Here is a 23,067-nt window from a genome sequence, read left to right as displayed (position 1 = left end):
ATTCTTCATCACCAACACAAACTAAACATACAAAGCTTAATCCTATTCTACATTTTCAGTACAATGGCTGCTTCAACAATGGCCCTCTCTTCTCCAGCTTTGGCTGGAAAGGCAGTCAAAGTAGCTCCATCTTCATCTGAGCTCTTTGGAAATGGAAGAGTTTCGATGAGAAAGTCTGTCAAGGCACCAGTGTCTGACAGCCCATGGTACGGTCCAGACCGTGTCAAGTACTTGGGACCATTCTCTGGTGAAGCCCCATCTTACCTTACTGGTGAGTTTCCAGGTGACTATGGCTGGGACACTGCTGGGCTTTCAGCTGACCCTGAGACTTTTGCCAAGAACCGTGAACTTGAAGTGATCCACTCCAGATGGGCCATGCTTGGAGCCCTTGGGTGTGTCTTCCCTGAGCTCTTGGCTCGTAATGGTGTCAAGTTTGGCGAGGCAGTGTGGTTTAAGGCTGGATCACAAATCTTCAGCGAGGGTGGACTTGACTACTTGGGTAACCCAAGCTTGGTCCATGCACAAAGCATCTTAGCTATCTGGGCTACTCAAGTCATCTTGATGGGCGCCGTTGAGGGTTACCGTGTTGCTGGTGGACCACTAGGGGAAATTGTCGACCCCCTTTACCCTGGAGGAAGCTTTGACCCATTAGGACTTGCTGAAGACCCAGAGGCATTCGCAGAGCTAAAGGTGAAGGAGCTGAAGAATGGAAGACTAGCCATGTTCTCCATGTTTGGATTCTTCGTACAAGCTATTGTGACCGGAAAGGGTCCATTAGAGAACTTGGCTGACCACCTTGCAGACCCTGTTAACAACAATGCCTGGGCCTTTGCCACTAACTTTGTTCCCGGAAAGTGAGAGAAGGCCTTTTGATTTTTTGGTTTTCACATGTGATATAGTAATTCTGAGTAGCGTTTGTCCTGTAAATTGGTCTCATCTTTTAATGCAAACTGCCTGATTGACAAAGTGGTTTCTTGTTTACTTTATACTTAGTGTTGCTGCTTCTTACACACTCAGATAGTATACTGGCTTAGCAGGTGGTTAAGATATAGTTATTGAACTTAACTAAAGCAAGCAATTCATAAGTAGGAAATTGCATATCTGAAAATTCCTTGAAACAAGAGAACTGAACCGCATTGCTGATTTATTTAAACATCAGTCCTCATCCTCAATTTCTGCGAATTGGAATGGTAGAGTATACAGTTGCTACAATGCCAGTTCTGGTCACTGTTGAGCACCAAAGATCTTGATTTATATGGAAAAGTAATTTGCAACATACGAACATTGTAAGAAATCATTTGTTGACATAAAGTGTTATGATCATGGGATGTTGAACATTATAAATTCAACCACATAAACCTCACTTAAATGCAAATTGCGCATAGGCAGCACCAGTTTTTTAAATTCAGACTTCAGCAGGTATCGTAGTGCCTATGTGCAATTTAATAGTTACTCCTGAGGGGCATCTTCACATTGGTGTTATTTTGTGATCTGGAAAGATGACATTAAAAATAAAAGATCACCTGTTCAACCAGCTTCTTTCTGATCAAATTTGAAGAATGCATGTCCCTGTATGTCAGGTTTATCCCTATCTGATAAATAAAATTTCCAAACTCTGGTTCCCTGTATGTCAGGTTTATCCCTGTAAGAAACAGAAAAAATGACTAAAATTAGTATCGATGGCACAAAGGAAATATATTGAGTTCGCTAATCCTTGTAACAGATTACATTCCTGTGAATTCTACCATATGTAACACATCTTCAGTGTATTAGTTCTTTCTGTATGCAGGGGAGGGGTGACAGACAAAATTTAAACCCCTGACTCCATGAGCTTTGGACATGGAGGATAAGGGAAGTAGCCTGTTTCCACTAGACTGTCAACGAGTCCTCGGGATTAAATATAGCTTAGTCCCTGTCATTATCACAGTGTTTATATTCATACTTCCATATAAAACATATACAAATAAAATTCATATATAATATAAAAGTATGTAACCTTTTCACATTCTATCATGACTATTAATGCAAACCAAAAAAATAGTCTAGTGTTTTAGTGTCATGCCTTCTGCAAATCATTAGTGAGAAGTAGAGCCGGCCAAACGAGCGGTTTGGCTCGGCCCGTTCGCTATTCGGCTCGCCAGAAAATCGTAAAAGTCGCTCCGCCACGTGCCGAATCAATATTCGGCTCGAACCTAAATATAGCGAACCGAACACGAATAGAAAAGCTGAAAACCGTAACCGGCCCGGAACCGGACCGGCCCGGCACGCCTGAATTCATCCCGAACTCACAGGCACGGCTCGGACCGCGATTAACCGGCTCGGCCCGCGAGTCGCTGCCACGCGCCTGTTCTTCCAACGTTCCAACGTTCACCTGATGCTGCTGCACTGCACCTGCCACACATGCTAGAACGGTCACCTGCGGCTGCCACCACCACTCCAGTCACCAGTCACCACAGATTTGGTGGAGCTCCTTTCCAACCTCCATTTCTTCTGTTTGAGCAGTTTGTATGTTATATGTTCATTGTAGTAATAAAAAGGTGTTATGTTTGTTGTGCTGAGTAATGTAAGAGGATACAGAATTTTTGATAACTCTCTTTGGTGTTGTTTTCAACAAAAATATATATTTGTTATAATGGATTTTTGTCCCTCCCTTTTTGTAAAATAGTAATTTTTTTTCTTTTGATCAGGAAAGTTAAACGCAGAAAAAAAAGAGACAACTACAAGAATTATATTTTTGTAAATTTGTATGGGCTTTTGTATGGGTTTAAGATTACTAAAATTAATTTTGGATAATTATCTAAAGTTAAGTAACTTTTGGATACAAAATCAATACTATTTTTTTAAATGCATGAGTTTATTATTGCAAAAATGCTATTGAATTATGTTCGAATTTTTATAATTATGTATGCTAAAAATTGTTATTCTATTTTATTATGTCCATTTATGATCAAATTATATATTGAAGATACAAACTTTGATCAAATGTTGATGAAATTCGAAAAAATAACAAACTTTGATCAAATAAAAATATTGAAATGTTAAAATATGTTAAAAATTGAAAATGTTATTAATCGAACATAATAAAAATGTTATTTTATTATGAATCGGAATTTTATTATAACTAAAAAAATATTCATCATAATTCATAGCCATTTAAATATAATCTAAATATTTAATTTTGATTCTAGTTGTACAAGTTTACATAAATATAGAAATTGAATCACAATTCACAAGTTCTGAATCACAACAGATTTGACAATTTACAGTTGGTACATTCATAATAATAAAAAAAATTGAGTGGGAGTTGCTTGCCAGTTGCCACTTGCAAAGTCAAAATTTGGTTATAAATTATAATTGCATTCATATCATCTGTCATGTCCTAGTAATAGTAACTAGAAAGCATTCATAATTAACCGGCTAACTCGTCTTAATTCGCCAAACAAACGGTTAACCGGCTCATATTCGCTGAATTCGTCTAATTCGGGTAACTCGCCTAACTCGCGAGCCGATCATGGGTTATCGTTTAATCAAACCGGCACGGCTCGGCTCGGCTCGTTCTCTTATACGTGCCGTTCACGGGTTACTTGGTAATTGAATCGGCTCGCCGGAAATTCGGCACGGCCCGGCCGGCACGATCGTCTGGCCACCTCTAGTGAGAAGCTTGTTATCTGTCTGTTACGTTGGATGGTGATTATTGAATCGAATTGATTATTAGCCTGGCTGATATGCTCATTCTTTTATCCTTAACATGTTGGATAGCTTAACATGTTGGATAACTCAAAGTGGTTAAGAGCTTATTTTCTGTCGTCCCAGATACTGAGTTCGATCCTCGCTCACCCCGAGAAATATTCATTTATAAGGTTACAAGTCATATTTGTCAAAAAAAAACATGTCTGTTAATATCTTATCAGCCTCAAATATATGCTACGTACTTAACATTATCAGCCCGGAAAAAAATGATGGATCTTATCCCATACTCCCTCCGTCCCAATTCATTCGCCCTGTTTGACTTTTTGCCGTCAAATAGACCAAATTTTGACTGAAAATTTAATATAGTATATAATCAAAAAAAATTATAAAAATTATATTATTAGAAAGTACATGTAAATATTCTTCGGGTTTTCAAAATAATGAAAGATTGATGTTTAATTTACGATCAAAGTTAATTAAATTTGACCACAAAATAAATTGGGACAGAGGGAGTAAATTAAATCTAGTACATGCAAATTATATATAACCTGACTACTGCAAATGGATGCTAAAAACTAGCAGCTACATTCCTACTTTGACTTCACTACTCCCACACTCCTGAAAATTCTAAACAACCAAATGACCAAGTCCTATGCATTACAACAGACTAGTTCCGATGTTTATTTTAAAACAAAACAATCAAACAATTAAATAAAGACAATACTTAAATAATAAGTTTCAGATTAAATTCCAACGGAAGCCGCATTGCCGCTTTCAGTTCAGGAATGGAATAGGGTAAGAGAAGGAAAATTAATGGTAAAAATGAAGAACATAGAAGGTTTGAAAAAGTGATGCACTCCGTAGAAAATGGTTAAACCAGTGTTTAGTTTTAGTTAGTAGAAGTAGAATGATGCTAGGAATGAATAGGGTCATTTTGCTTCACTCTTATCAGTTTTTCATTCACTCCAATAGAATGCAACATTAGGATAGTGAAGGCAGTAGAGCAATTTTGATAGGCTTAATTTAATAGGGTCAAAATCCTATTTTGTTTAGAAATAACAAAAGACACATCTTGTGAAGTCGAAAACACATCAGAGAGTCGATACTCGATACTACACTTACTACTGAGATCACTAACGCTCTTGTAATTAAACATGTAATAGGAAAAATAATTGATACATCATCCCTAAAGATTACATGATTTTGGCTACTATGAACAAGAATCATGTTGACTTTGAATGTTCAATACATCATAAAAATTGGAATTTACAAAAGCTGGAAGAAATACCAAGACTGATGATTGAAACGCTTAATCTAAATTCCTTTTTATGTGCAGTCGTTCATATACTATCTTAATCAGCAGAATAATGATAAGAAGGAAGAAGAGGGAACCGATGATACAAACAGTAATGGCGAGGGCCGGTGAGTGTGATAACACCAAATATGTTCCTGCAACAAAAGTCAACATCATAGCCATTACCGAAACAGTGTTGAGCACAGTTGATGCAGCATTGAGTTTTGACACTTGATGAGGATCTTCATTTATTGATTCAAGAAAGTAGAAGAACAAAGAAGATGTTGATAGTAGGAGAGCTATTGCATCTGATACCATAAATGTATTAAAAGCGTTCTTCTTTGAAAGTAATACCAATCCTTCATCAACCTCTCCACTTTGATGGAGACCACCAGGCATAGTGAATCCTACGGTGAAGGTTACTGTAGTTATAAGTGCAGAAACAATGATCTGGGTATTGGTCCTCATTTTATACCTTTCTAGCTTTTCTTTCTTTTCTAGATGCTTTGCATGCATCAATATTTTTTTCTGTTCATCAAATATCACATCTTTTGTCCTTCGCTTACTTGGGGGAATATTTTTCCAAATATCATTTTTATTCTCCTTTCTTTTATTGCTAAGATTCCACGCTGATTGATTAGACTCGACTTCATCAATTGCAATTTTAATATGCACCTACAAATGAAGGACAACAAATAATTAATAACTATCTTAATTCGGAGATATGATCTTCCTTAAGATGTCTACTATAAGACTTTAAACGTGTCAAATATGTCCATGCAATTAAATTCCTCATCGTCGCTTTGTAAAGGAGCTAAGTTAACAACAATTATTAAAAAAATAGAGTGAGCTAACCATTTTACTTGGTTACTCGTAGCAAGCAACACTTGAAGTTTAAATTTTTCCATACTTCATAATTTTCCTTTAAGTAATTAAGGACCAAGACTAGTAATTTCCAAGAATTAGTGAAAAGAAGAATGAAGTTTTCAACATACCTGATCAGCGACAACATCATTTTTATGATACAACATTTCCCAAGGAGTAAAATTGTTCTGGTTTTTTGCTTTTGTACCGAGTTCTTTGTCTTTTATGAGCTCCGGAATAAAATAACCTTGGGAGATAATTACATGGAGAGGTGTGTCTCCGTTGGTATCATTTTGTTTCAAAATCTTGTCCCTGCACATTTCTGGGCAATATTTTAAAATACCTTCTACCATCTCTTTTCTATGAACATCTTTTGTATTACTATTATCAGCTGCAGCCAAATGTAGTATATTTCGACCATCTTCATTAACAACTATGTACGGAGATTTATCAGCTTCAGATGCGGAAGACGGAGCTGGCCATAACTGCATAAGTCGTACCAGTGTAGAAGTATACCCACACTCGACTGCTACATGAAATGGCGTTGGTACCATATCTCCGTACACAAATTGGTGTCCAACATCTTCTTGTGCTCCTATTATGGCACCAAGCACTGAATCAAATTCGTGATAGACAGCGTAGTGGAGTGCTGTCCACCCATTATCTTGTGTAAAATTTACAAGGTCTTTGGCACCTCCTAAGAGACTTAATACAGAGTCTGCAAAAAAACAAGTACATAGATTTCATAATTGTAAGGTCTATGATTCACATTACATTTCTGTGCAAATGAATCTTATTTGGTGTAATAGTAATGAAGCTACCATATATAAATGTGTGACTGTAATTATATCATGATGAAAAACATAAGAACAAAGGTATACTTATATTGTATTATGTACTCATCAAAAAATAAACTCATGAGAGAAAATAAGTACTATGTATACTTATATTGTATACATATGCATTACATACCTTCATTACGCCTTTTGATAGCAAGAATTAACTCAAGCGCCTTTTCGTGTTCGGGCATGATTCCAACTTGATACTTTTGAGAGAGTAATTTGACAATGGCATCACTACATTCATTATCGATGGCTTTATAGATCAAACACATGAGACCATTTCTATTAATTTTACGACCATCTTGATAGGCCAGATCTTTCTCTAGTATCATTTTAACAACATCCACACAATTTCTCTCCACCGCCAGCTGTAAGACGGAGCTTCTTGACTCGTCTGTTCCACAGAATAATGCTTTAAATTTTGCACAAGTATTATTAAGAAATATAGTCATTGTCATAAATCATAATATCATATCATAAAACATTTTTACCCTAAAATAGTAACATCAATGCTATATACTTACATTGTCTAACCATATTTTTTCTAACTCTGTGAATAATAATGTGAGAAAGATGCATAAAATCCCTAGTTGTAAATCTGGAACCGACATGCTTTTACAAATGTGCATCCAAATGAAGTTGACAATGTTCTAACTTCAAACGTCTGATTCAGTAGGTACGTTCTACTGCAATTTGTGTGCACAGAGAGCGTCCAATTTTATTAACTTCGAAGTTATATTCAAATTTAAAAGAAATGACATGGATATATATATTACATGGATAGCATGCGTCCAATTTACTATGCTACATACCTTGCGTCGTCTTACAACCAGGACCATCTAAAGACAGAGCTGTGCAGGTGGTACAGATCTCCTTTACTATATCTTTGTGCCCCTTTTCCACAGCTATGTAGATTGGAGTTTTTCCTTCACTGTTTTGAACATGGCTACCATCTGGATCAGCGTCCACTAAGAGCTTAACAATTGCCACATTGCCTTTAAGGACTGCTAAGTGTAAGGCAGTGTTCCCCATTTGACCATTAGCTTGCCTAACAAAATCCTGAAAAGGGGTAACTAGATTATTTGCTGAAGACGAAGGCAAATGTCGTGCAGCATCGATGATGACCTTAACAACTTGAGTGTGTCCATGATCTACTGCAAGGTGAAGGGCAGTTTGTTTTGATGTATCCAGCTTGACCAAAAGGTTTTTGTTTCCAAACTCCCTCAAAATATATTCTACACGTTCTGTAACTCCTCTCATTGATTCTACATGAAGGATAATTTTTCCCTCTTCTTGCTCCAGTCTCTCTGCTTCCATCTCCAATGCAGCTTTGGAAATATGATCTCCGGAAATGGCATCCATGAAACAGTTGGCAATGGCATGAGTATTTTCTTTCAGGCCTGCGTACTTTTCATATTTCATCTGTCTAGATTTTTCATTAAAAAGCACATCTTTTTTATCTCTTTCAGTGATGGAGAGCGCCGGACTTGAAAAAATATCACTCTCCAGATCATGCTGGATATGATGCAGGGCAATTTTAATTTTCACCTATAAATAAAAGAGGAACGATAATTTAACAATTATCTTAATTTAAAGAAATTGATTATCAGATCACTTGTTAGTTGTTACGGCATTATACCTTATAATGCAATGTCATACTCCCTCATTCCAAACCGTTCTTTACATTTGAAATAGAGGGATTCACATGCATTTTAAACCTCCTATCTAGTATAGTCACATAAAATTTTTAAAAACTTTTTTCTACCGAATTAAATTATTATTTGAAAAGTAAAATTTTAAAAATAAATTTTGACCTTAAATACAATATTATAGACAAATAAAGCTAGAATTAAATTTGTTACTTTTTTTGATCAAACTAAACTAGACCTAATAAGAAAACTAGTTTGAGTAACTTAATAATCTGAAAAAAAAACAGTTTAATGTAATTTTCAGTGTACCTGATCGCCAATGATTTGGTCATTAAAATACAACATCCCAGGAGGAGTCCAATTTTCTTTGTTTAGAAGGTTTATATCCAGTTGTTTGTATTTCATGAGTTGTGAAATGAAACAACCATCCTTAATAAGGAGATGAAGAGGTGTTTGGCCCTTCTTATCCTGCCTGTTCACAAACTTCTCCTTGTGCTCTTCTGGACAATATTTTAAAATGCCTTCAATCATTTCTTTTTTATTTTGCAATGCAGCTAAATGTAATATGTTTTGTCCTTCTCTGTTAACCGCTGTATAGGCTGAAGAACCATATGATGGCCATAATTGCATAAGAAGTATCACGGTAGAAGTATATCCTTTTTCAGCTGCTATTAGAAATGGTGTTGATACCATATCTTTGTACACAAATTCGTGTTTGAATCGTTTTTGTTCTTCTACTATGCGAGTAATAATTGAATTGAATTCGTTATATGCAGCATGGTGGAGTAATGACCATCCTAGCCTGTCAGGATAGAGTACAAAGTCTCCGGCATAATTTAACAGATTGGAGGCAGATAATTCTGCAAAAGATAAATATTATAATATTGTATTATTTACATCAAATTATATTTATTCGCCTTATAATTATATTGTCAAATTATAAAACAGTAGTCAAGCTCTTATAATTCTAACACCAATCCCTTTAATTAATAATCAAGCAATTCAACTTAATTAATGTATGTGCTTGGAGTTGGTCACTTGTTAACTAAATCTAGAGAAAATAGCAAAACTAATTTAAGTTACTGATAAGTTGTTAGCTTATACGTAGATGATTGGATAATTTATACTCCCCGTCCCTAAATACATGTCATTTTGACTTTTGACCAGTCAATTCAATCAAATTTCGACTGAAATTTACACCTACCAAAAAAAAATATAAAAAATATACCATTTGAAAGTACATGAGTCTATTTTATAATATAACTTTCAGATTTTAAAAATAATTAATCGATAATTTTTAAAGTTAAGTTAAAAATTGGTCAAATTGACTCTTATAAAAACAAAATGGACATATTATTAGGGACAGAGGGAGTATGATAAATAATCAGGAAGATGGCTTTTAATTAACATTAGTGTTTTTTTGGTGAACAATAATTTCCCATTTAGACATTTCCTATCATTTTTTATTGGTAGGAAAGGTAATGGCTCTTTACCTACCCATTTCTCGATAAAAAATACCCGTTTTTCTTGTAGTAAATGATAGTATAGAATATTATTCGTATGACCGCTACGTGATTTCATAGTCACAGCTATTTTGTTGCAGGTTATTAATAAGCCACCATGTGGTTATTATGAGGCTAATTTTTAATTATTCAAGCATTATATATCAATGGTGGTGTCTATGCGATTAATTAGTTGGTCATGCATGAGTTTTCAGCTAAGTGGATTCTGTAATCTCTATATTTTTTTAATAGAGCATCATATATTTTTTAATGATAATAGTATTTAGTAACTAGATTTAAACTTTTTCTGGCCAAGTTTTAAAATAGTTTGTAAGTTTGTACAAACAATTTTTTTAATTTAGAACTCACCCTCTAACTAAAATTAAATTAGCCTCTAACTATAAATTTAAATTAAGAACATGATTAGTACCTCGGCTTGCAATGGCAGTAATCACTGCAGCGTGCCCGGCTGGATCATAACACTCAATAGAGCGCTCATAAGAATAAATGTATTCATCGTAGAATTTAGCTCCAGCTTGGTACCATTCAGTGAGCACTTCGACCATTTTGTTGTACTTCTTATCCTTGGCTTTGTAAATTAAAGGTATCAGACTAATAAAATCGTTAGCAATCCAAGAACCTTTATTGGAAGGATTTGGTGTTTCTGATATCAATTTAACCAGTTCCCAGTAATTTCTCTCCACTGCCACTTCTAACAAAGTTTGGCTGTTTTTGTCATCGTCAATTTTTTCAAATAAAATAGCCAGTAATTGGTACTCTTCGAAGTCCGTGTTCTCTGGTTTAACCCCACCCATGACAATATTAACGATCATTTTGATCACATCTCTAGCTCCATTCTCGGCTGCAATAGGTAAAAGTATCTATAACATTTATTCATTACCAAGGCAATCGTACTTGCCCAATAAATTTTATATTCACCCTAAATTTCTATTTATAGAAGGAATTTATATTATTTCATATATAATCATAAAATTGTTGTTTATAGCCAATTCTTATTTCACGTAAAATTTTATATAATTTCTTAATAAAATAATACAATTATTGAAATCGTATTATAATTACAATTTTTTGTTTTAATCCTACTAAGTTACTTAATGTATATCTATTTGATTCAAACATGTCATATTTTCTTAAATTTCAGAAAACAATCCTAAATAAATAAAATAAATGACATACTTTTAATTAATAGGCGAAATCTCGTTTTAATGAAAACTGGATATGTAATTTGATTTCGCCCTTATTTTTACTTCATCTCTATATTCCTATCTCCTCTACAATGTTATCTTTTTTTAATAAAATAACATAATTGTTAAAAATTTATTCTAAATGTAATTCTTTAATTATACCTCTAAGGTGTTGCATAAATAACATCATTTCAGCTATTGATTTGACATTCCCCATTTTAACTTTTAATTAGATAGTGATGTCCAGGTATTTATTTTATTAAGATGTAATTAATGAAATAGAGTAGATTAACTGAATTTTTATTATTTAATTTCAATAAATGATCTTTATTGTTACGAAATTAAAAATTTAATACATAAACTTTAACTTTATTTTAATAATATTTTTAAAAATATAACTTTAAAATCGTGGATCCAACATATTTAGCAAGTTATAATCTTGAAAGATTTTTTATAATAAAAAACTTGAATTACATACCTTCGTCAAGGTTTTTAATAACTGCACGCACAGCATGAAGCCACCCAAGAGGACCAAAGCTAAATGGAGAAGTGCAAGTTGAACACAGCAGCTTCACTATGTCGGTGTACCGTCCTTCCACTGCTATGAGAAATGGTGTTTTACCTTTCTTGTTTTTAGAACCAGGATAAGTTGGATCGGATTTTACTAGTAGTTCCGCCATAACAAAGTTTCCTCGCTTGACTGCTACGTGTAAGGCAGTATTCAAATTTTCATCAACTCGCCTAAGAAAAGCTTGAAAAGAACTAACATTATCATTATCTGAAGCAGAACGTCTAGCTGCATTAAAAAGGACCTCGACCACTTCAATGACATGGTTACGATTCTTTAGAGCAGCGTGCAGAGCAGTGCTATCACCAGGACCATCAAAATTTAAAGAAGCCGTGGAAAGATTACAGATCACCTTCACTATATCCCTATTCCCTCCTTCCGCAGCTATGTAGATTGGTGTTTTACCTTGACTGTTTTGTGCATGTTTATCAGTAGGGTCGGCCCCTACTAATAGCTTAACAATTTCCAAGTTTCTTCGCATGACTGCTAAATGTAAGGCGGTGTTCATATCTTTATCACCATGCCTAAGAAAATCTTGAAAGAGTACATGTCGTCTAGCTGCATCAATAAGGACTTTAACTACTTCAATGTCATATTTCTGATTCTTCACAGCAGCCTGCAAAGCAGTCTCTTCACCAACAGGACCATGCAAATTTAATGGCTCTGTACAAGTTGCACAGATCACCTTCACTATATCTGCAAACCCTTCTTCCACAGCTATGTAGATTGGTGTTTTACCATTTTTGTTTTGTCTCTGCGTATCAGCAGGGTCAGCCTTTACTAATAGCTTAACGATTGCCAGGTTTCCTTGCATGACTGCAAAATGTAAGGCGGTGTTCATATCTTCATCGCCATGCCTAAGAAAAGCTTGGAAGGAAGTTTCTGGCAAACGTCTAGCTTCTGCAATGAGGATCTCAACCACTTCAGTGTGTTCATAACATGTTGCCAAGTGAAGTGCAGTTTGTTTGTCTAATGTGTCCAGCTTGACCAAAAGATTTTTGTTTGCAAACTTCCTCAAAATGAATCGCACCCGCTCTGTATTTCCTCCTCTGGATTCAAATAAGAGCAGTCTATTTGCTTTCTCCCCCAACACAGCTATGACGTTACCATCACCGGCAAAGGCAGCAGCATACAAAGCATTTCTATCCATAATTTTATAGAGTGCTCCACCAGGGCTCTCAACTATATATAAAAATGGGTCAAATTGTGGATTTATTAAGGAGGTGGATAATGTTACATTTTTAAGAACAGTAAAAAACGCACTGGAGGAATTATCATGGAATTGAATAGAAGAAAATTTTTACAAAAAAGAAAATTTTGATTTATCATTAAAAATAAAAAGAAATACACTGTAAATATAAACGTTTTACATAAATTTTTTTGATTAAAAAAAAGAGAATCAAAATTAAGGCATACCTTGTCGGAGATTTTTAAAATGTACAGCAGTACTACCATCAGGTCCGTCTAAATATGGAGCGCCGTTGCAGGTTGTGGAGATTATCTCTACTATATCGTTGTACTCTTTTTCAACAGCTATGTACATTGGTGTTTCACCTTGTTTGTTTTGTGCATGTTTATCAGTAGGGTCGGCATCTACTAATAGCTTAACAATTTCCACTTTCCGTCGCATGACTGCCAAATGTAAGGCAGTGTTCATATCTTCATCACCATGCCTAAGAAAAGCTTGAAAAGAACTAACTGCATCAGTATTATCATTATCTGAAGCAGAACAAGGCAAAAGTTTAGCTGCATGAATAAGGTCCTTGACCACTTCAATATGACATTTGCCATTCTTCACCGCAGCCTGTAAAGCAGTATGTTTACCAACCGGACCATCCAAATTTAATGGAGCTGTACAAGTCGTACATATCATCTTCACTATTTCCGCATACCCTTCTTCCACAGCTATGTAGATTGGTGTTTTACCTCTCCTGTTTTGCGCATGTCTATCAGTAGGGTCCGCCTCTACTAATAGCTTAACAATGGCTATGTTTCCTTTCATGACTGCTGCATGTAAGGCGGTTTCCATATCCTCATCACCTTGCCTAAGAAAAGCTTGAAAGGAGGTTTCCGGCAAATGTTTTCTAGCTGTTGCAATGATGGTCTCGGCCACTTTGGTATGTCCGCTATATATTGCCCAGTGAAGTGCAGTATATTTTCGTGGAGTAAGCTTTGCCAAAAGATTTTTGCTTGCAAACTCCCTCAAAAAGAATGGCACCCGTTCTGTATTTCCATTTTGAGATTCGATAGGAAGAATGGTTTCATGATCTCCGGTCAGTAGTCTTTCAGCTTGCATCTCCAAGTTAGCTATGACATCAGCATTACCGTCGACAAAGGCAGCGGCATACAAAGCATCTCTATCCATAATTTTGTACAGTGGTCCACCAGGGCTCCCAACTATATATAAGAATAATTGTGGATTTAATTAAGGAGGTGAATAATATTACTCCCTCCGTCCCTCCCAAATGTTTACATTTGGATTGTGCGCGGAGTTTAAGAAAAATGATAAAGTAGTGCAGGAAAGTTAAAAAAGTGAGTAAACTAGTGTGACTGATTAATATTATATGTATAAAGTGAGTACAGTGAAGAGAAGTAGTGGATGTAGTTATTTTAAAAATTATAAAAACTTTACTATGTTTGGAAAATTTTGAAATGTAAACAATTGGAAGGAACATAATGAGAAAGAAAAGTGTAAACAAATGGGAGGGACAGAGGAAGTACATTTCTAAGTACAGTGAAACTTTGCACTGTGAGGAATTATCATGGAATTGAACCGAGGAAAGTTAAGTAAAAAAAAAAGGATTTATCATAAAAACGCTGAAAGAACTACAATGTAATAATATAATAATAATGGAATTATATTTTTAGAAAAACAGAGTCAAAATTAAGGCATACCTTGGTCAAGATTATTAATACGTAGAGCAGTACTACCATTAGGTCCGTTCAAAGATGGAGCTGTGCAAGTTGTAGATATTATCTCTACTATTTCATTGAACCCATCGTCCACAGCTATGTACATTGGAGTGTAACCTTCATTGTTTTGTGTATGTGTATGAGTAGGGTCGGCCTCCACTAATAGCTTAACAATTACTACGTTTTCTTCCATGACTGCTAAATGTAAGGCGGTGTCATTATCTTTATCACCTTGCCTAAGAAAAGCTCGAAAGGAAGTTTCCGTCATTTGTCGTAAAGCTGCTTCAATGATGACCTTAGCCACTTCAGTATGTCTGCGATATATAGCCAAGTGAAGTGCAGTCTCTTTATATATAGTAAGCTTTGCCAAAAGATTTTTGTTTGCAAACTCCCTCAAAATGAATCGCACCCGTTCTGTATTTCCATCTTGAGCTTCGATATGAAGGTTAGTTGCGTCATTATTATAGACCATATCAACTTTCATCTCTAAGTTAGCTATGGCATCAGCATCTCCGGCAATGGCAGCATCATACAGAGCTTCTATATCCATAATTTTATAGTGTATTCCATCGGGGCACTTAACTATATATAAAAAATTTGTCAAATTGTGGATTCAACGCGTCTACAAAATAGAAATCTAGGTACAATTAAGGAGGTAGATATTGTTATGTTTTTAAGGACAGTGAATTACACAATGTGCGGAACGATCATGAAATTGAATTGAAGAAAATTTTAATAAATAAGAAAACGGATTTGACAAAAAAAACAAAAAGAACTACATTTAGTGTATACGTTTTACACAATTTTTATTTTTATTTATTTCAAAAATAATCTTAAGGCATACCTTGGTCGAGAGTGTTGATGCGCATAGCAGTACTACCATTCGGTCCGTCCAAAGATGGAGCTTCGCAAGTTGTAGAGATGATCTCTACTATATCCTTCAACCCTTCTTCCACAGCTATGAACATTGGTGTTTTACCTTGTTTGTTTGGAGAGTGTCTATCAGTAGAGTCGGCCTCTACTAATAGCTTAACAATTGCCACGTGTCGTTTTATAACTGCATAATGTAAGGCGGTGTCATTATTTTTATTACATTTCCTAAGAAAAGCTTGAAAGGAAGTTTGGGGCAAATGTCGTCTAGCTGCTTTAATGAGCACCTTAGCCACTTCAGTGTGTCCCCGATCTATAGCCAAGTGAAGGGCAGTTTCATTGTATGTAGTTGACTCTGTCAAAAGATTTTTGTATGCAAACTCCCTAAGAATGAATCGCACCCGTTCTGTATTTCCAGACTCCGATTCACGGTGAAGGATAGTTCTATCCCTTTTGTAACGCCAATCAGCTTTATTCTCCAGTTGAGCAATGGCATTAAGATCTCCGGAAATGGCATCTCTATACCAAGTATCCAATTCATCCATAATTGTTTCCTTTTTCTACAAGGCTCCAACTAATAATTTGTATGTGTGCGTGTGTATGAAAATGTATATTTGCAGGTGCTAGTAAATCAACCTTGCTCATCATCTTTATATACACAGAATTAATGTATATTATAATTACAAACAACAGTTAACTCTAGCTGGGAAACACTGAACCCGACCGGCGGCTACAATTGGTATTAAAATATATTTCAAGAAATGTTTATTATAATTTCTAGCAACTTATTAGTTGACCAATTAAGTTAAATTAACCAACTCTGCTACAGATATGTTTATTCAAAATGTAAGGTCATTTTAGATCTAATTATTTGTATGTAGAATAATGATATTCTATTGCAGAAGTCCTTGTCCCCATCTGCTATGATTTCTTTGAAATATACTAAAAATTTGCAATCATACAAGCCGTTTCGTTCATGGTCCTTAAACAAATGCCACCACCCTCTCTAACAACCAGTAGTTAGACTAATTTAACTTAACTTCACACTAACCTTGCGAATTCACTTAACTTTAGTTAGATTCTAGAAATCATGTTTATCGATGGCATCTTTGTCGCTCTATGTTGTACATTTTTAACTGAATGAAAATTTATAAACAATTCTGGCCTTAAACATTTATGTTTTCGTCTCTGGTACCCGGTGCGCACCCCTAAGGGTAGGGGCTGAGGGTTCCTAGGATTAAAAAAAAGACAGGACACTGAAGCAGCAGTAGAAAACAAGAAAGCGGATGATTATGATTATAATAAAATCAAACAAGCAACAAATAAACATATAAAAACTAAACAAAGCAATGCGAGAAAGTAAAGAAACTTAATAAAAATAAGCTGAGAAGAAAGTTCCCTAGTTGGAGACATAATAAGAGCAACCCTGAATCTCCCAAACGGCGTCGTTCCATTCTTCTTGTATTATCATCTGAAGCCCTTCCTAAGTTGATGACGTTTGAGTTGTCTGAATTGAGGTTCAGTTGGTTAAGGATTGTTGGAGAGATCGAATGGGTTGTGTTTCTTGTTCTTGGTTGATGTGGGGCCTACCAGGGGTTGATTGTGGGGCCTGCTAGGTGTGTCGATTAGAGGAGTAGCTGGGCTTTCGTGATCATTTTACCCATACAGCCCTGTAAGTCAGGTTTATCCCTAGCTAATAAAATAATTTTTCTTAAATGAAACGTGTCGGTTTTGCCGTATATTTCGAAAAAAATTCAAAAAACATTCAAAATGACTAGTTAGAGTGGTATAATTTCATGAGATTAAAAAGTCTCATTGAAAAGAATAAATTACCCTGTTTTTAATATTTATATAAAAAATGTGGTTTGTGGGAATCAAACTCAAGTTATTTCATTTAACTATACAACATCTTACCACTACACCATATTATCACATGTGTTTTTTATCATACACATATTATGTAAGTGTGCTAAATAAATATTTTATTTAACTTTAAAGATACTTACTTGAATTCCGAAAAAAAGGATAGTTAATTGAATATTTGTACAGTTAATTTTAAAAAATTAAATTTCAGATATAAAACTAGGCATAGTACATAAATGGATTATTATCTTATTTATTACTCCCTCATTTCCTATTTATATGTCTTGTTTGACTTTTTGTGGTCAAATTGACTAAACTTTGACCGTAAATTAAACATCAATCTTTTATTATTTTGAAAAACCGAAGAATACGCATTAAAGTAGATTACGTGTACTTTCTAATGATATAATTTTTATAATTTTTTCGATTATATACTATATGAAATTTTCCGTCAAAATTTGGTCAATTTGACCGCAAAAAGTCAAACATGACAGATAAATTGGGACGGAGGGAGTAATTATTTTTTAGTTTGAAAATATATCTTATATATTTTTAACATATATTTTATTTTAAAAAGTAATTAAAATATACATATATATTTAAAAAATTATTGAATATAGAATCGCTTATATATAAATAATCTATATTGGTATTACATATTTATATAAGTTCGAATTATAATGAGTCATTGCATTTTAGAACATGGCCCATTGTTCAAAAAATACTCAAAATTTGATACATGACCCAGCCGAAAAATATCGTCACATTCTACGTTTAGTAAATTTAAATTACAAGTTCGGCGAGAATATCTTACCAATAATGTGAATTTTTTTAATATATTATGTTAATATAAATTAATGTGTTTGAGGTCTTTATAGGATCAAGTCAATTGATTATTTATATTAAAATTACTAACTTCATTGGTAACGCATTATTATTTTTGGGATTTGTCCCAATTTTAAGAATATTTGAAATTTGAAATGAGATCTCACTAAATTTGTTAAAACTACGATTATATATTAAATCAATTTATTTTTCATTTTTCACTTTAAAAAAACTAACTTTTTAAAAATAATTCTTTTATATCAACAATATTCATTGATCAAGATAATATCGTACAAATATTTTGAATTATTCAAATAAAAGTTATATCTATACTATATTGTAGCATTTGATTCAATTCATTTTATATTATTTAAGGAAAAAAACATATATTGTTCAATAATTTGAAGGAATTAACCAGTTCAACTGATATTTATAAAACTTTATCGAATTGAAAATTTTTAATTTTAGAATAATAGTATAAAATGTTATCAAATTATTATATGAAGAAATATTAGAGTCGTAATGAAAGAAACTTAAAAACGGTTTAAATAGCGATATAAATACAATTTTCTTTCGAATTCTTGAAAAAAATCATGAATATTAATGATAAGTCTTAAAAATATATAATTCATTTTTATGTTACAACCATGATTGATACCCGGTTGCGTAAAAAAAGATATGGATTGTTTGTCCATGATAATGTGAATACCATATATAAATTATAGCAATTTATTTCTTACATAATTTTAATTTTTGAATAATTATAAATGCATGTTATTTAAGTAATCAATTATCTCACTAGATGTTAATAATGATTATACATGTACATAAATCAGATATTTAGCATATAAATAATTGAAATCATCATAATTTACTAAGAGATTTAACATACAATAATTTACATGCTAACACACACATACACATACACATATAACTTAATCTTACTTTGTTAACAGTAGTGTAAATAAAAATCTACTCCCTCCATCCCCCTCAATTCTTTACATTGGGGGACGGGGGCTCGACACGTACTTTAATGCTCTTAATAAATATAGTTGCATAATTTTTTTTAATTTTTTCTTTTAAATAAAAATATAATGTTCAAACTTTTATACAAAAAAAAAAAATTTTAAAAATAAATTACGGAACTATACTTTATAGTTGTCTTAAAATGCGTGTCAAGCATGTGAAAATAAACTGTAAAGAAATTAGGGGGCGGAGGTAGTAACAGTTTCCCATACATACATACGTTGAATTTCAAAAACTAATATTTTTCATTAAAATCAACTTTAATATTAACAATAATGTAAATTTTACATTATTGTATATTATGATTGCAAGTCATTCTGACTTCAGTTATGCATTTTTTATCTTTTAGAATTGAATAAGTTAATTGTAAGTTAGTAGTTAACTCAGTAATAATATAGAGCAGTACATATAGTTTATTTAAATAAAATTCAAGATTTTGGTCAACTCTGTATTCAACATATATGTTAATTTGTAGTTTTTTATTTGTAAACATACTAACGGCATTGTACAAATTAAGTTTAATCGTTTCGTTTTAAACATACACTTACTACCCTATTTATATTCATTCATTAAATATAAAATAACGGGTAAGAAAAATATAATATAATAATAGTTGAGGGGATATTCACTGCTTAAAGTGAGTAAACATTCGAAACTCCTAATGTTATAGAGGGGGACATGGAGTTTGTTGGAGAGAAATTTTATCTCCATTTCTTCAAAATTTGACTGAAGAGCCTATATACGGATATTGTTGGAGTTACTCTACAAATATTATAATTGTATGATGTATAAAAAAACTCTAGAAAATGACCCGTGTCTCGCACGGGTTATTATGCCAGTTAATATTAATGCACCTATTATCTAAAAATTATTTTTTCGGAGACTTTAAATTTTCTCTAAATAAAATTATCAAAATCTGCTTATGGAAACACTCTAAATCCACGCCAATTTCATCAATAGAAACACTCTAAATTCATAAAAATTAGTGTGTAATGTGTGTTAATGGGCACAGACAAACCCATCTTTATTTTAAGGATTCAGATTAAATGATATTTTTATCTTCTACTATAATTATCCGCGGAAAGGACTTTTTCCTTTTTGCAGATATTTATAGCGTAAGGAAAAAAGTCTTTTCCGCGGATATTTATAGAGGAAGGTAAAAAACAATTCTTTGATCCGGGTTGTTAAAATATAAATCTGACGCCCATGGAGCAGCGGTGTGTTATTTAAACGGTGTCACACACACGATTGTGAGAGACCGGATCCCAAAAAAAATGGCTAAATTAGTGTCAACGACACAAAGAAAATATATTGAGTCGGAGAGTCCGCTAATACTTATAGTAACAGATTACATTTTGCATATAAAATAAAATATCATTTCTTATTTTATTTTAATTTTTCATTTCTTATTTTCATACTTATAAAATAAAATATCATTTCTAATTTTAATTTTTTGTCTCTTCGTTCGATTCACACAGAATATTGTTGATAAAAAGAGCTTATTATTTCAAAATAATCTAAATTGAACAAATTTTAAACTGGTAATAATATTTTAAAATAAGTCCTTTCTTCATCCTATTTAGCATAACCTAATTGTTCATTACGGGATATACAGTGTGACAAAGTAATGAAATTAAATCAAAAAAGAAACACATATCTGGCTGTTTCTATGATTTTGCTATGACAGCTTTAAAGTGCTTTAGTTTTAAAATATATATTAGAGTTAATTTCATTATGCATCCCAACGCTTTCAGGTAAATGCGGATTTGGCACAGAACTTATGAAATATACAATCAACATCCCTCTACTATTAAACCCCCAACATAAAACAACCTTTAGGCAGATCCCCGTTATTGTTGACCGTGAAGTAACGGTCAACCGGGGTTAATAAGGGAAATAGACCATGTAACGGTCATTTCTGCTTGTATATAAACATGTAAGTATTTGTCTGAGTGAAATTCAATTGTTCTCATCTAATTTCTGAAGCAGAAGTGCTGGTTATGGCTGGAAGATGTGTATGCGGCAGTTGGATCATCGAACAAACAGCATGGACGGAAGCAAATCCAGGGAGGCGATTCATCACCTGTTCCGATCGAAGGTGCAACAGAACATTCCGGTGGTTGGATGCTCCAGTTTCCGATCGAGCTCAAGTGATTATTCCGGGCTTGATTAGAAGGATTAATCGTTTGGAAGCCGATAATAAAGCTTTGGAAATGGCTTTGGGATCAGAAAGAGAGGAAAAAGTAGCTGCTTGTTTTAATTGTTCATGGAGCATGGCCATGTTGATTTTAACATGGGCTGTAATTTTTACAATTGTAATGTTTAAGAAAGAGGATGATGGAGAGATGTAATATTTATGTATTTGTTGACATGTATTTTTATCTATGATCAATGACAAGTATTGGTGTGTTTTTAATTTTTTTTAAGCATCAAATATAAACTACAGAAAGATAACAATGTCAAATATCTTAGCAAAAGTTATTGAGATTAACATATTAAGCATCCAGTCATGTTACAAATAGAAAAGTGATTTGGGTTCATGTTGTTTTAATTCAGTATACACTACACACACTTATTTGACCGTTAATTCACGGTCAAACATAACGTCAAAATCCCCAAATTGGATGACAGGGTGTTTAATGTCATGCGTCACATAGTTTATGGGTGCAGATTGTATAAATTTAAAGTTATGTACTAATTTTGCACTTACCTGAAACCTATGGGGTGCAAGATGAAATTAACTCTATATATTATTGTGATCTAAGGGTTCGTGTTTAATGGAGAAGAATGGTGAAATACATAAAGTGTTACTATTGATATATAATTTTATTTAAAAGCCACGACCACTTCCACCTGTACCTACCGTTAATGTCAACAATTCTCAGTCAGGTCAAAGTAACACATTTAATGTAAAACCCCGACTTTTTAGAAAATAATTATACTTAAATATTCAACTAAAACTCCAAATTAAATCCATAATAAGAATAAGTTTCTAGTTTTCCATAAAATTCTAAAATCCGAGACAGAAATAAAATCATCTAAGCTGAAAATAAAGCAAATCCTGAGAGACGCAGCTCCAATACAAACATAATCACTAAAATATTATTCCCAAGCAAGCTCAAATCAAGTCCACCTTTAAGATGTCCCAAAAGCTAAGCACCTGAAAATTTGTAAGTAATGAACCAAGGCCCACCAAGAAAACAATTCTACACTAGTGGATCAAGTATCATAATTTTATAAAACAAAAATCATTTTCCAAAATCCATATGTCATAAGATATAAAATTTCACAGCTTGCTAAGGTCACAAATACTTGGTGACACAGTATCAAAAGTTCATAATTTCTGTCAATAATGCGCTCCTTGCTAAGGTATCATAGAGTGTGCGCTCCCGAAGGCATCATAAGTAGCACTCCCTAGTAAGGTATCAAAGGCTAGTTCCGGAACAATACGCAATTACTAAATGGTTCATAAGTCAGAGCTAACTGGGAATTCTTATTTCTAAAACAGGGTACTTGATCTATAAATTTTAAAACAAAAGCAGTGCAAAATTATTTAAAAGATTTTAAAATAAAATAAAGTGTGAAGAGTTAACTTACCTTACTGGGCTAATGATGGTCCAAAATATTTCCAATTAATTCCTATATTTAAGTGAACCAAACAAAGATAATTACTAACCTAATTTATACAAGTAGAGCAAACACCTTAAATCCAATCTGAAAATATCATGCTAAGCAGCAATGTCACAGATTAATACATGTTAGAATTATGTACCCTAACATGCTTACAAAAGAACAGAATAATTAGTTGACAACAAAATAAAATAAAGTGATAGGCTGGCAACATAAAATTATAAACAAAACAAACTTTAAGATTTTAAATCATAATTTAGATAGTGTAAAACAATAAATAAGTAATAATAGTTTTTCATTCATCAAATCAAATAAAATATTTACTA

General features: G+C 33.3%; 2 protein-coding genes across 4 annotated transcripts; one reads left to right on the top strand and one right to left on the bottom strand.

Annotated features, from left to right (window-relative positions):
• LOC141695169 (chlorophyll a-b binding protein, chloroplastic-like) lies at nt 1–966 on the top strand. Its single transcript, XM_074499432.1, has one exon. It carries the CDS (start codon nt 64–66, stop codon nt 856–858), a length of 795 nt encoding a protein of 264 aa, XP_074355533.1. The 5' UTR covers nt 1–63; the 3' UTR covers nt 859–966.
• Nucleotides 967–4,815: 3,849 nt separating this feature from the next.
• On the bottom strand, nt 4,816–17,072 carry LOC141696820 (uncharacterized). Of its 3 annotated transcripts, XM_074500946.1 has the most exons (11): nt 15,685–15,824; nt 15,372–15,584; nt 14,510–15,109; nt 13,031–14,011; nt 11,525–12,796; nt 10,272–10,703; nt 8,649–9,199; nt 7,503–8,238; nt 6,821–7,084; nt 5,980–6,566; nt 4,816–5,659 (listed from the first exon to the last, which is right to left on the bottom strand). In XM_074500946.1, the coding sequence occupies exons 2-11, from the start codon at nt 15,493–15,495 to the stop codon at nt 5,000–5,002; spliced, it is 6,207 nt and encodes a 2,068-aa protein (XP_074357047.1). In that variant the 5' UTR covers nt 15,496–15,584; nt 15,685–15,824; the 3' UTR covers nt 4,816–4,999. The 3 variants fall into 3 exon arrangements, with proteins under 3 accessions (XP_074357047.1, XP_074357044.1, XP_074357045.1); XM_074500943.1 differs by having other exon boundaries at nt 15,372–17,072; XM_074500944.1 differs by lacking the exon at nt 10,272–10,703 and having other exon boundaries at nt 15,372–17,072.
• Between the last annotated feature and the right edge of the window lie 5,995 nt (nt 17,073–23,067).

The sequence above is a fragment of the Apium graveolens genome, chromosome 11 (genome assembly GCF_009905375.1).
Source record: "Apium graveolens cultivar Ventura chromosome 11, ASM990537v1, whole genome shotgun sequence".
NCBI lineage: Eukaryota > Viridiplantae > Streptophyta > Magnoliopsida > Apiales > Apiaceae > Apium > Apium graveolens.
This window is presented reverse-complemented; position numbering and strand designations above follow the sequence as displayed.